This window comes from Anabas testudineus, chromosome 6, assembly GCF_900324465.2.
Source record: "Anabas testudineus chromosome 6, fAnaTes1.2, whole genome shotgun sequence".
Taxonomy (NCBI): domain Eukaryota; kingdom Metazoa; phylum Chordata; class Actinopteri; order Anabantiformes; family Anabantidae; genus Anabas; species Anabas testudineus.
In genome coordinates, this window is record NC_046615.1 from 13,563,627 (window position 1) to 13,578,671 (window position 15,045).

General features: G+C 39.2%; 1 protein-coding gene across 1 annotated transcript in view; it reads left to right on the plus strand.

Moving 5' to 3' along the window:
• The window catches only part of scaper (S-phase cyclin A-associated protein in the ER), a 53,056-nt gene that overhangs the window by 21,869 nt on the left and 16,142 nt on the right, over positions 1-15,045 (plus strand). The window contains exons 21-23 of the mRNA XM_026365747.1: positions 2,353-2,418; positions 2,970-3,096; positions 9,142-9,257. Of these exons, the coding sequence (XP_026221532.1) occupies positions 2,353-2,418; positions 2,970-3,096; positions 9,142-9,257 (309 nt within the window). The remainder of the gene's footprint in view (positions 1-2,352; positions 2,419-2,969; positions 3,097-9,141; positions 9,258-15,045) is intronic.

Consider the following 15,045-nt stretch of genomic DNA (forward strand, 5'->3'; position numbering starts at 1 on the left):
AAACGTGGAGCAAACTACATGCAGTGCTAACAAACACCACAGATACTTGTTTACCTGGCTTTAATCTAATTTCTCAAAGTTTCACTTACTTTGTATTGAAATTAGAATATTTATACATGAGAACTTGTTTTCAGGATGCTATGGAATCCCAGAGAAATTACTCAAATTAAAAATGTTTCACTAACCTAGCAAAAATTATTGGGATTATCATTAATAAGCATAAAGGTTTGTGGACAAGACACATACAATTTTTAAACACTTAATCACTCTAATCGAGTCTCCAACCAAAAAGAGATAAAAATAGAAAGTTCACTCTTATGCTTTGCAGGAGAAAGTATTTATCTTACTAAAATAATAGGAGGCAGATTCAGACTGAAAGATGCATTTTGCTATAGTGTCGCTGCTGTTAGCTTTGTGAGGCTCAGCGGTACAGACAAAGTGACAACATGATCCGTCTCTGTTCACTGTCACTCCTGTACCAGCCCTGCTGAGACTAGCACTCAAAAGCAGCAGGACTTCAGAGGTCATAAATAACACAGAGCCCGAGTAAACTTAAAGGTGAGGCCGCTTCACAGCAGAGTGGAAATGAACCGTTTTATTGGAACACCGTAAGGTGTCCGTAAAATGTGAGTGGTTCTCACCAGACTTTACAGAAGGCCAACATGCGACCATGTTCATAACTCAGTGTAGAGTGTTGGAAGTGTTTAGGAAAGAAAAAGATAAAATAAAGCATAAAATTTACTTCAAGTTCAGAATCGAGGTGCATTCATAGAAACCTAAGTCTCCATTCATGCTCTGGTATGAGCTGAGTTGTTTGTGTTTCACAGAGTAGCCACTGTTATTGTATCTGTATGTAGACTTCAGCTGGTGGTGTGTGTGTGTGTATACAAAGGCTTTTCTAAAAAGAGTACCGGTATGTAATAAAGTATTAGCTGGTAAGTACGGCTGTGACTCAGTTTAATCAGTCCGCAGTTATAGATTAATTAAATTCTTAACAATGACCATGTAAGCTGTTTTAAAGTGCATAGAGTTCTTCATAGTAGAGTTCTGCTTTTTCTTATTGTAATTGAAGCTATGTCTAGATTTATATTATAGGTCTGTGTTGTGTACATCATGGTTTGACTGTGTTTTACAACATAAAGTATGCCTCTTTAAAAAGAAATAGTGGTATAAGAAACTCAGTTATGTTATGAACTGCATAGTCACAAACTATAGATTTGTGCTTTCTCCCTTATTGCTGATCTTTTTAATTGCCTGAGGCCCGTTTCGCATAAGCTGCTTCTGACAGTAATTAATTGCTCAGGAAGTGCTCCTAATTTGCTTAGCTATGAACCTATTGGAAATGATTATTGTAATATTAGGAATGACAAAGATGACACATAGTTCAAATCCTTCTCAAAGCAAGTCTGTACTCTTATTTATCCTTCTCACAGGACACAGAAAATACAACTAGAATTAAAATTGATGATATGATAAATGTATACTGTCACCAGACACAGCTGATTTTAATTTAATTTGATATATTTTATTTTATTTTATTAGGGTTTTGTAACGGTTCACAGCATAGATTAAATAAGCAATTAAAAAAATTGTAATTATTATATTTTTGCCAGAATTTAATAACCGGGGGAACAGTGGGAAGGTTTTTTATATCACAGTGTCCTAGTCCTGCTGTAAGGTGATTTATCAATAACTATTAGATGACTGCCCTTGAATACAAGAGATTGTGAACAAAAGATCAGGCTTTGTTTTGTCCAGTTCTGATCTTCCGGGACAAATTTACCTGTTGTCTTCCAAGAAGCATTTGATTCTATCAGTGCGGGGATGGGTAACCGGAAAACCATGTGTCTAACTCTGATCAATAGTTACTTATCATGTCTGGGAATGTCTGATTGACAGAACTCCCCTCTCAATTACACACACACGCACACACATACAAATTCATATACACAGTCTGCCTGGGAATGCCACAGAGATGCCAGTCCCCTATTGACCATGACCTTTCAGGAGCTCATACATTCAAAACACTGCTTATGTTGCTTGTAACTTCATTAACTGTTTATTTGACAATTAGTGAAGTAAAATTTGAGCCTCCCTTGTTAAAATGACTTAAAGACAAGAGGATTTAAACATATAATTAAGTCTAGGATATGAGTCGATGGCAGCAAAGCACTCGTCCCCACAGAACCAATGTCTGATTATTTTAGACTTGGTGAGTGGCTGACAGGCCAAATAAACAGACTCGGCTTGAACTTTTTCTCTCTTTTTACATGTTCGTTCGTTGTGTTCTTTGCTGACAGGCCGAACACTTTTTGCATGAATTCATACGTTTTCCTTCTTCTACCTCTACAGGGCAAAGGAATATGAGACATCAATGGAGGCAAAGACGCAGGTCCCCGACTCCCCATATAAGGCCAAGTAAGTGTTTTCCTTAATAATAATTTGCTGTTTTCCTAATTTTGTATTTTTTTTTTTTTATTATTGTTTTTAAATGTTTTACTGACTATAAAACTGTGACACTGTGCAGCTAGAAACGGTATGTTCCTAATTACTTTATTTGCTGCTATTTCCCTCAATAATTTAATCTAAAATTATTAAATCATTAAACAAGATGGATTAATTCATACCAGAAATTTGTGAAAAATCACATTTTCCTAAACAGCAGAACTACTGTATAAACCAGTTATCAGTATCATTGCAGGTACATTTTTGTAGTAGATTAATTAAATACTCTCTTTACATTGTTTTGTCAGATCATCAGTCCAAAAGCCAAATATATGAAGTTTACAAATTATAAAAAGCTAAGAAAAGCAGCCAGTCTTCACTTGTCAGGTTCAGCGCCTGCATCAGCTGGTTATCACCCAATTAAGTGTTTTAGCTCTAATCTGTTGGATTGCACTTGGCTAAGGAAGCATGGAAAGATGGCTTGTAAACAGATTCATGATCACATTTGGCTTTGTTATGTTCAGGTTGCAGCGCTTGGTGAAAGACCTGTTGAAGCAGCTGCAGGGCCAGGACAGCGGCCAGTGGGCCAACAACAAAGTGTCTGGTCTGGACAGAACTCTCGGAGAGATCTCTCGCATCCTAGAGAAACAGGTAGAGCACCAGAGGAATCACATAGATACAACTCTGTGTGTGTGTGTGTGTGTGTGTGTGTGTGTGTGTGTGTGTGTGTGTCTTTTCTTGGGTTTATAACACATTGCTGTTGCTATACACACGGCATATATCGGTTACAGCGTTTTGGGTGGACAGAATACTAGTCTCCTGCTTTGTTGCTTTGCTTATGATTCAACAGTCTGCAGCAGTGCAAAGGTCATGCCAGCCCTTTGGCATGTCTTTTTAGTGGTAAGTTGTGTTTGGCTTTGGCTCCATCAGTCTCACCCTCTCAGTATAGAGTATTACTTACGCCAAAGCAACTTGCCTTTGGTTATTGGCTAATGAAGACCAGATTAGCTGTGTTTTCATTGTGCACATGGTACCAATAGAGGAGCTTCCTAGCACGAGAGCAATCATTGTCTTGTGTCTGTGGCTTACACGACTCAGATGTCACTGGTTTAGACAATGGTAAATTGGATTTCCAGATGAAATGCCAATGATGCACAAAGAAAAGAGAGAAAGATAAAAAGAAATATATTTTGAGCTATTTTATATATATAAATTCTGTATCAATATGCATGATTATCTTATGATGAACCACCTTTCATCATAAGATAATCTTCTGCTAGATAAACCTTCTGCTAGGTTTAGCTGCGTTTTTTTTTTTTTTTTTTTTTTTTTTTTTAAATAGTAAAACTCAAATCAATTTGAGTCTGAGAGGAGGAACTAAAGCACCTGCCATCATGTTTATGATGAGGACAATATACAGCCCACTTCCTGTAATGAGACATAAATTTTGTGCCAAGTTGTGGTTTTAGACATCATATCATCCCACTGTGTGTGCCTGTAAGCGTGAGGATAGAGACATAATGGTGTCCCATCAGCAACGAGAGGGACGGCTGGTGAGGCTATTACTGAATTTCCCCAGAGAGGCAAAGGAAGAAGTGGTTGAGGTGGGTGGCACAGCATCCTGTAAGGAGAGAGGAGGAGACCAGTGTGATGTGAGTAGCTCACAAGCTGTCACTACATGAGTGCTCCTCCCATCAGCTCCCCATACTCCCATTGGGAGGTCAGGGGTCAATGGGCTACAATAGACGTGTTCTACTTAACACTGGTGTCGTGGGTAGATCAGCAACTTTGTTTGGGTGTTTGGGCTTTGTCTTTGGCATCAGTTTAAAAGGACATCTTCAGTTCTATCAGATTCTGCTTCCCATCGCTTCTCACAGAAACCATCCACTCAAAGCTGTACAGAGCGTGTGATTGGTCAGTGAGGCAGATGGGGGAGCACTTCCCTCTCTAATCCCTGGACAAAGTCAAATAAATAGAGTCTCCGTGAGCATGGCTGTCTGGCCCCTGAGTCACTTCAAGACGGGACCATTTAGATTTTTTTTTTTTTTTTTTTTTTTGACCTAACAGGCATCTCTCATGTCACTGGCTCACCTAGAGATTTGTTTTTGTCTCCCGTATCTGATTCAGTCTCCACTTTCTCTGCTAATTTTTTAGACAACACCCAACAATCCCCTCTTGCACTGCTGTTTGCGTCCCACCCCCCACCCTTCACTCCTGCCTGCTTTCTAGACTACATCTAGTCTCTGACCCCTACATGTTTCTCCCTCTGTGGCTTCTAATGGTTTATTTTGTGTCAAACTTAATTTTTTTCTTTCCTTCGGGTGATTGAGAAGAGCAATTTTCCCTAATGTGCTGCATTTTTCTGCATGCATGCCTTATTATTAAACACTTGCATTTTTATACTGCCCATAGTGTTTACCACTCTTTAATTAAAGCCTGTCTAGTAATTTGTATGACAAAGTATGACAGGTAAACTGTCAGGAACATGGTGCTCTGAGACTGCAGACTGTATTTACATTTTCATTTGCCAGCTGTCAGAACCTGGTTGGGCCGAGCAGCAGGGCTGGTGGGAGCTGTGTTGGGGTCATGGGAAGGGGGGTGGGGTGAAGGGCACAATGTCAGGTTAACAGGGCTTCTTGCTTGGGCCTCCAGCAGACTGACAGATACAGCCCAGACTACCAGCTGCAAAGACGGCAAAAGTGAGCTGCATGCTATTAAGTTCAGTTTTGAAATTTTCCATCTGATAAATGTTTTTCCACTCTTGAGGTAAAGGCTAACTATGTTGTACTGTTGCAAGTGTTCACAATGTCAAGAGTTACAAAAACCTATGTTTCAGTAATAGTCCTTGTCAACTTAAAAAGCAGTGGTTAGTGTAGTAGTAGCTGAAATAAATATAAAAAAAAGTTTCATTTGGTTTCTACACTAATGTTATTATATTATTAAACAGCCTCATTTGTATTTTCTCACCACAAGTACAATAGGGAATGAAATGGTTTTAAACTTAGTGGTGTTTGTTACAACTGGAGGTTGTCTGTGGTTTCTGTGGCAGGTTTTATTTTGAGCCACACTGGCCTTTGATTAATCTTGGCTCATTTTATAGAATAAACATAGTTTGTAGAATTACCCATTTCCATGTTCGTCCTGCACTCATAATTTGCTAAATCATATGCCATTATGTCTTGTAAACACACAAGTTTATACTCAACTTTAAGATGTTTACTCCTGTAGCCATGTTGTGGTTTATAGTTGACTTGCCCTACAGAGCTCTGTTTACAACTTTCAGGGTTTTCTATAAGACTGTATATTAATGAAATCCATGTAAGGAGAGGGTGATCTGTCATACTCTATCCCTGTCTCAGTTTTTGTTAGATTTTAGTTGTGAAGAAGTGCATTCATGGGTTGAGAGTGCAGATCAAAGTTGGGGCCAGTCATTAATGAACTCTGCCAGTTGTTGTCCATCTGTTGGTGGGACAGGAAGACTGAGGCTGTGCCCTCCTCTCTGCTTTAATTAAAGTGTGTGGTGGGAGGAGGCTACAGTGCAATCTGGCTGGTCTGCTGGTCTGCTGGTCTGCGGACACAGTGGCAGGAATCGCCAGCTGCTTTGGCCTTCTGATCAGCAGGCACAACAATGATCACCCTGGACAATAATTGCTAATTGGATAAGATAAGATCCCCCCTGTTGTATTATTCAGGAGTTATCCTTCCTGCCATTGTTCCAACGCTTTAACCCCACATCCCCCTCCAATCCTGTCTTTCTTTTTTAAAGTGAAAATTGGTTTATCGTCCCGTCACTGTGTTTTGTTGTAACTTCTGCTGGATTGTGACAAGGCACAGACAGATTGGAACGTAAAGGAACACACTCATTTGGGGAAATATGCAGTTTTGTGAGTTTAGTCTAACTTGGCACAAAGCATAAGAACAGTTGGCTTACATTAAAAGACTAATTAGTATTTCAGCTGAGTGCATTCTCAGACCCCAGAAGACATTATAGCATGCTATGTAGAACCCTTCGTGAATAGTAAATTGTCTTTGTGCAGTGGTAGGCAAAAGAGCAAAAAGATTAAATCTACAGTGGTGTTGGCATCTGTGAGTCTGTGCTTAAAGACAGGAGTGCTTTGACATGAATGCTTATGTTAGTGTGCTAATCTGCAGAATGACACAATGACAATGCTCACATGCTGATTTTATATTGGGCTGGTGTATGACAGTAATAGAGATCACCACGTTCACAGGAAAAGTCGGTGGGTGCCATCATCATGACCGCAGATGTTTGTACAAAATGTACATGGCAAACCTTCAGTAAACAAAGTTCCCCTCTGTTGTGATGCCTTGAATCATAGTGCTAACTTGGCAATAAAATGCTCCAGAACAACATAATGTTTGTGTTACTTACATTTTATAGCTTGTCAGGTGTCAAGTCAGCCCCACAACATTTCAACTTCTGTTGGGTCCTCATGGTGTCACGTCTTGTGGTGAGGAAGTAAAAATTAGACAGTTTGGTTTATAGGCAAATTCACCTTAGCACAATACATAAACTGTCCCTGTAGTTACATGCAAATATTATTTCTGTTAGCCTTAACAGGCTGTTAAGGTTGTAGAAGAGATGCATACCATCACCAGAAGCTTGTTTAATTACCTTAGAAAGTCAACGACTTTGCACAACCCACATATGAACATGCAGACCACAGAGCTCTTATGTGAAACAAACCATTTAAACGTTATGTTTTTGGTGAAATGTTATTTTAGTGCCTCTTTGTTTTCTGTTTACCGTTGCATGTGCAGAACTCCTAAACATAGTATGTCAGGTAGTTTGAAGTAAGTCCTTTTCACTCGTATTGTTCCATCATCACAACAGATAAATCTGTCAACGGAGCAAAAAAGCCGAGGACTAGCCAAGCAACTCCTGTCTGGTTTTCACATGAGACAGCCAGGACTGGGCAGGTCTCCGTTACCTTCTTTAATACCATTTGATAAGCTGCTATGAAAGAGCTGCCTTTTCTCATTTACTCTTAGAAGCTTTTAGCTACGTGTGTTGATGGGTGCGTTAAGAAAGGGGTTAAGCACAGCGTAGTGACTGAAACCCAGTTGATTAGGGAGGGAAACTGCTGGCAACTTGCAGAAAGGACGTTAGAATTAAGTCTTTTTACCAGTGCTGCTTAGAATCGTGAGATTTTCTTTGAGACATTTCTTATTATGTTAAAGGCAAAGGGTCTTTGGTGTGTATTCTTTCAAACCTTAAATGATTATTCAGTTTTCTGTACGTGTCTACCACCAGTTCGGAGGAACAGTTACCTTAGCATCGGGGATGAATGACACATGAAGAGCTTATCTGTAATTTGGTAAAGCGCTTCTCTCTCAATGTGTTCAGGCTTGTTGGCAACTTCCCATCTGCAGAACAAAAGCGCTGTGAAGTGGCAGGATTTTAGTGCCGTCACCGCAGTGAGGAGCCTGTAACCTCATTAGGTGGAGGAGTGACCTGCAGTGTAACACAGCCCTCTGCAGTCATGTGAAGAAGGCCCTCCATCAGCAGCCCCCTCGAGCGCCTTTCCTCCCTGTCGACCCAGGCACAAACATGTCTGATAGTTGGCGCTCGCTGCAGGCTTTGTACTGTATCTGTTGATTTATAAGACACTGTAGTAGCATCATCACTGCTCTCCATGCGGCAGACTGGGGTTCAAGTCCCAGCTGTGGCCGACCTCCTTAGGAAGGAACCTCCTTCCACTTACACTGCCTTTGCCTTATACCTTGTACCTTGCTTGTAAGTCGCTTTAGATAAAAGCCTCTGCCAAATGACTACATGTAAATCTGAGCAGAAGTAGTGCCAATTAGTCTGTCATCACTGGTGCGCAGGACCTAACTATTTACGTGAATTCATAAATCTAATGCATGATGTACCTTTTCTTTGGCCAAGTTTATTTCTGTGCCTTTTTTTTATTTTGTAAGGAAAATGAAAAAACTAAATATAAATTGCTCAGTCCTTGTGGTTACACTTTTATTTGTTTTGTTTTGTTTGTTTGTTTATCATTTTCATAGCTCTAAACTTCCATTAATACCGTATGGCACATTTGTAAATGTAAAATTGTTCTTGGTACGCACAAATCATAGTTTTCCACTTAAGTGCTAATAAAGAATATCCTGCTCAGCCAAAAACAAAAGAATAAGGTTTGTTAAGAGGGTTTGTTATTTATGTAAAAAGAACATATCACCACAGGGGGCATAAAAAGCATAAATGGTGTAAGACTGTTCAGTTTCTGCCAGATGATGCGTTTAGTGAGATTACCACGGCTTATTGTAATAATAATAATTTATTCTTTAGTGCATACTGCCTTATTAGAGTGATTGACTGGCTGTTTCGATTTAAAGTTCTCTGTTTGTGCTCTTCTTTGTTTGGCCTGGTGGCATTTTCTCAGTTTCACTCGGTCTGTGGTCAGCCGCTGAGACCACCCGTGTGCTGTGTGTGCAGCCTGCAGAGCATTTGCCTTCTACTGAAACTTGACTGCCGTGGGGCGGAGTCAGGTTGTGCACTTTTGAGATTAAACAGGAATACTTCAGGGATCACTTTGTTTCAGATTTCAATCCCTCGCCCCTGTAGGAGAAAGACAGGTTCCCTCCCTGGTGAGAGCCATGTAATCCCCTGTCCAGCCGGTGGCTCGTTGTCCCTTGACTGTACCTCTCTGTCTGTTCTCGCCTCAACAGAACAATGCAGACCAAGTGGCCTTCCAAGTAGGCGGCGGCCTGTCGGCTCTGGAGCAAATTCTGCAGGTTGTCACTGCTGCTTCCACACCCACTGCAGTCCCTCGCATTCCTCTAAAGTGAGTACCATCGGCAATATTCACATTTATAAATACACATTTCTGTTCATATTTTGTAATTTAATATCTAGTTATATCTAATATAATTTACATAATATAACATACGTATGTATAAAGAATACATACGAGTGGAAAATATGCTCAGGTTTTTTCCTGGGATTTCATACAATACAATAAATCGATTGCTATGCCCCATTATTTATTAATGTGACTTAATAAAGTTTCTGTTTTAAGCCAGCAGGGTGAGCTGTCTCTTTAGCTTATGATTGGCACAATTTGATTTTGTGTTAGAAATGCTGACAACGTTGTGGAGCCCATGTTAGCCATGAGTGAGTGTAATCTTGTTGAGTATGTGTAAGTCTATATTTAGGGTCATAGTCACGATTGGAACAGGTCTAGAGTGATTTTCTTCTTCAATGACAGAAATTCCCCGTGGGCCTTCATTTATGAATCATCTATGAACAGTACGTGATTGATGAACCCGCTGAAAATACACATTCTGTTTTTGTTACTTTCCCCTTAAAAATAGTTAGACTACATTAGTCTTTGGATAATAGCTCATCAGTGGTGTTTATCAAATGTTCTTTTTGATGTTCTCAACCAGTCTTGCATAAGAATAAGTACAAACTCCTATGAAGGCTGACGATTAGGAAAACAGGTTTAGATTATGTCAAAAATAGTTTTCCTAGTGGTTTATTTTTTTAATATTTATTATCTATCCATTGTAAATCTAAATGTGGTGATAAATATTTTTTCCCCATTAAAAGACAGCGTGTTGGAGGTATACATGGTTTTCACAGGACAGATTAAAAAAAACAATGTTAATTAAGGTGTTTATACAACTTGCTTTGGACTTTAATCACTGGCAAAATGTAAACACTGTAATTAATGTTGCAAAAGATCAGGGAGTAAATATTAACTGATTTTATTTTTTGCATTTCTGATTGTGTTCACAGTACGTAAATGACAAAAACGCTTCAGAGCGAAGTTTAATGAACTTAGTCGGATATTCACATGGCCTAAAACAGCTGTTACAATGTTTCTTCATTGACTTCTCTTATACTGTATCCTTTCATTGACCTTTATTCTGTATTTGTGATTGTTTCTACAATTGCAATAAGTGAGTAAGCTAATCTCAACTAACCTACTTTATCACTGTTTATAGTTGCTCCATCTCAATAAATACTCCCACAATGTAGTAATGAGTAACAGCGCTCGACTTCTAGAAATGGAAAGCATTCCCATTTCCATAATCAATTTGTGTGTCTTTTCTCTGGAAACACAAAAAGCACATGTGTCCCATCTATCATTTAGAGTGCAGAGTATTTTTGAGTTGTGGGTCTGGCGTTTGCATGGCCTGCCAGTAGATAACCTCAGGGAGGTTGCTGTAGTCACTAGTGGGACTCTGTAATGGACTTGAATGGCCTTGCTCTCCCATTCATTAGCATTTACTGGTCTCTGAATCTCTGCTAATGGACAAATGCTTCTTATATTTATAAGGCTTTTAAAGGGCATCACATGTATATTGATTTTTTTGTACTCTCTGTCCCTCAATCATTGTAATCTGTGGGAATTTCAAGCAGACTTCTGAAGTGGAAAAATGTTATTATCTTAAATGGAGAGACTGTCGTCTTACACAAAGAGTTTGTTTGCAGAGTTTGTTTGCTCATCCGTGCAGGACGTTGTGCTAGCTTAAGTGCACACAATACCTGTTTGGCTTTTAAGATATCTTGAGGTGAAGATTAGGCTGATGTGTTTGTATCCTCTGTACACTAGTCTAGTCCAACTCTGGAGAGTGTTATAAATAATTATAAAGGAATTAACTCTTCTTTCATGCTAAACATTGCACATGGTTAAACAAGTTTCTGTGTATGCAAGCTTTACACAAGCATACGTGACCCAGTAACCCAGTGATAGAGACACAGTATGCCCAAAGTCTAGTAGCTTGTTTATAATGAAGCTCTTGTGCTGCTAATACTGGTGGGCCTTCGAGAGCTTCACCAGTTGAGAGCTGAGAACTGGCGTTAAACCACTGATAAACATGTCAATCCAGGCTTATGGAGACATTAATCAACAACATATACTGTGCACAGTTTGTTTTGTAGTGTGGAGTGGAATGGCTTGTTCCCTAGCTTGTAGAACATACCTTTAAAAAAAAAAACAAAAAAACAAACAAACAACAAAAATAAGGTTTACTAACAAAAAGATCAAGATTTTTTATTGTTAATATACAAAGAAATTAGAACAAAAATATAGGGCACAGTGTAGGTAAACTACACTATCTATGAAAACCTTTTTATGTTTATGAATCCATGAACAATTTAAATAGCTACAATTTTAATTAAACAAATCCGACTTCCTTTTGTTCTGTTTTTCAAACCATGTAAAATGCAAGAAAGGTCACCCTTTAACCTTGTAATGCAGCTCAGTCAATGTAGTCAGTAGCTGGTGTCAAGATGCAACACAAGGACGCAGCCCCGGTATCTACTTATCACTATCTGTCATCTGAATGACTGTGTGGCCTAATGGGCTGCCATACAGATGCTAGCCCCAGAGTGCGCTACATTATCTGTTTACAGTGATGCTGCCATATTGATCACCTCCTCCTACCAGATAAGCAGAGTGATTTACCAAAAAAGGCAGCTGCAGAGATGCTCCAGCCATATCTCTCCCCAGGGAGGCTGATTCCATCTTGTTACCATTACATTAATGAGCTAATTCCCCTATGAGGCTCCGCTAATGTCCTGGTGTAACCCTGTGGTCACTGCAGCCACTGTCATTGGCATCACCTGGAGAGATGATATCTGACAAAACAGACAATAACACCACAAATGTTTGCATATAGTTTTTTTTTTTTTTTTATGAATAAATGTTACTACATGTTTGTTTTCATTTGCATTACATTAATTATTTTTGCTTAATAATTCACATCCAGGTGCCTTTATTTATTTAAACCTTTAATATTTGTCAAGCATAATTTAAAAAAAATATATATTCCTCTTTATTTATAGGTAGGGCTGCAGTTACAGTTAATATGCAGATAATTTCGGAATTCATTATTTTATAATTTCAAAAAGCAGTAGAAAAAGTCAATTTCCTATAGACTTCATATTTAATTGAATATTTGCATTTTTGGTTAAAAGATCAAATTTAAAAAGTGGAGCGCTTCGGTAACCGAATAGTTAGAGTGCATTTAACTTAACGGCAGCGTCCCTGCGTTAAGTTCTGCTTGGGCCCCCTTCTCTTTTCCCATGTTTCCTGTCTACCTCTTCACTTAAATCAAATACAGGCAGAAATTCCCAAAGACATGATTTAAAAAAAAAATTACATATGTAACATTGAGTTTTTTTAGATTATTAACTATTACACACATCACATGTACTGTACCAGCAGCTTCTGCATTTAAACTATTGTAGAAGCTCTTTTGTTCTAAACTATTTAGGAAGTAAGGGAGATTTATTTTATTAATTAGTGAGGATGAATCCTTTTTGTCTTTCCACTGTGACAGTTCAACCCAAAATCAGTATCATTGATAAGAGGCATCTCTTTTTGCTCATCCTGCTGCCTTCCAATGGAGGTCACTAGAGAAAGAGAAGAAACACTGATTTACTATTTGTCTATGGTCTCAGCACACGGCTCTATATGCCTGCTCAGCTCTAGAAAGACATTAGAGACTCTCATCTCTGACGTTCAGTTGGAAAAGTCATCATCTAGTTGAATTTTTTGATTGCATGTTGACCATTTCAATAGATTTTTAAAAACACTTAAACAGGTGATCTCCAGGGATGGGAGAAGGACACTGCGTGTTAAAGCCAATTTGTATTTCCACCTCTGTCTCACATGACCTGGTGTATCCTGCGAAATCAGACCTGCTACCTGTGGTTTTATTTCAGGATGTTTTCCACCGTGTGAGCATGAGAGTGTGTGTGTGAGGGTGCACACACTCTTGCTCCAGTGCATGATGCTGTGTGACGGCTCATCAGATTTCCCCCTGTTCATACCTGGCCAGCGTGGCACGGCAGCCAGAGTAGATGTCTTGGAAGTACTCAGGGTATCGGAGAGATCAACAGCAGAATCAAATTAAATGTCATTTAAATGGCAGTGAATGAAGGCATTGTTTAACAGCGCAAGGAAATGGATTTGCTCCTCACCTTTTATTTTGGCTTAGGATTCTTTTTCTTCCCCTGAACACAAATTTACCCTGTTTAAGTGGCAGGGACTCTACCTGATCTGGAAGTTGGTCAGATTTCTGCAGCATTGCTCCAGTCAGGCTTGACTGTGCACATAGGAAACGCACAGAGAGGGCAAGAAATCTGAGACTTGGGTTGAGGAGCACAGATCTCTGGTTTGATAACCCAAGGCAGTGACAAAAAGCATAAAGAGCCTTTTACATGCTCGTTGTCCTGTTGTCAGCTGAATTGAGAGCCAGTCATTTATTATAACAAATGGCTTAATCTTGAAACTTCGACAAAATGAATATCTCGGGTTGGGTTGGGAAGCCTTGTTTAAAGTAGTTACTTTTTTACTGAAGCTGTAGAGTGAGCCCATGGAAACTATGGGTGCTTTTTTAGTAAAATTGTGGATAAGTCTTTTTTTTCCAACCTTGACCATTTTAATATTGCAACTGGCAAAGGTCACTCCCAGCCCCCACACCCCCATCGACCTTCTACTTTGTAATGCATAGGCCTATTGGCCACCCAAGTAGAGCCCCAGAGGACTGCAGGGTGATGAGACAGGATCAGGTGTGCTCCATCCCTCTACCTCTTGGCCTCATTTCTCTATGGATCTGAATAGCATTACAGGTAAAATGGTATTCCTGGGCTGTCTGAGGTTAAGCTGTTCAGTGTAGGTGTGCAGATTACATTGCTAATGATTTGGCTCTGACTTTCTTTCTTAATCTCCTTTTTTTTTTTTTATATATATATCAGCACCAGCACAGTTTAGTGCACCAGTTAAACCATGTTGCATTTGGACTTTATTACTTTTTTATTTTTCAAAGCCACATTGTGCGAGCAAGATAATGCACTAGGTGGGTGGAGATGGATTGTGTCTGTGGTCATGTTGGGAACATGTAAAGCACAATCTGTGCAACATAATGAGAACTCCATTATGATATAGGTGGAGGAATGTTGACTGGCATACATCAGCCCCCACAAAGTTTTTGTGCAACATGAGACAGAGCAGTGTGGCACTTCACCAAATTGTTTCACAAAATCTTTTACTGAAGCTGTCACTGAGGGACACCGAGATAGTGAGATTCCCATAGAGGGAAGGCTATCAGGTGACACGCTCATCAAGCTCAATTAGGTGGGAGGAAACCAAAGACAGATCACTGTGATGGTTCATTGTACAGGCTGGTGTAAGGGCATAACTCAAACATGCTTTTGACAGGCTCCTCATTTGTTCAGAGATGACCAAAGACAAGCCTGATTAGCTGTGTTACAAAGCAATTGCATGCTAATTACATGAACAGTTGAGAGAGTTGATTTTGAAGCCAGAGGGCCAGATCTGTCTTGCCAGGAGTGAAGTCATTTAATTAGAATATGCTAGACGGGTCAACAGCAGTCCGTTGAATTATATTTTTATAAAGCTGTTATATCACTGTTTTATATAACACTTGTAATTTTGTGCAATAAAATGTAAAATATATTTTTACTTAGTAAGGCAAAGGAAAAAAATCTAATACTTGTTCAAATGCATTCATTATACTTGAACAATATATTCTCTTCTAATTTCAATTTTACATTGGCCAAATAATAAAGATGAAAGCTTCTTATCTGTCAAATTA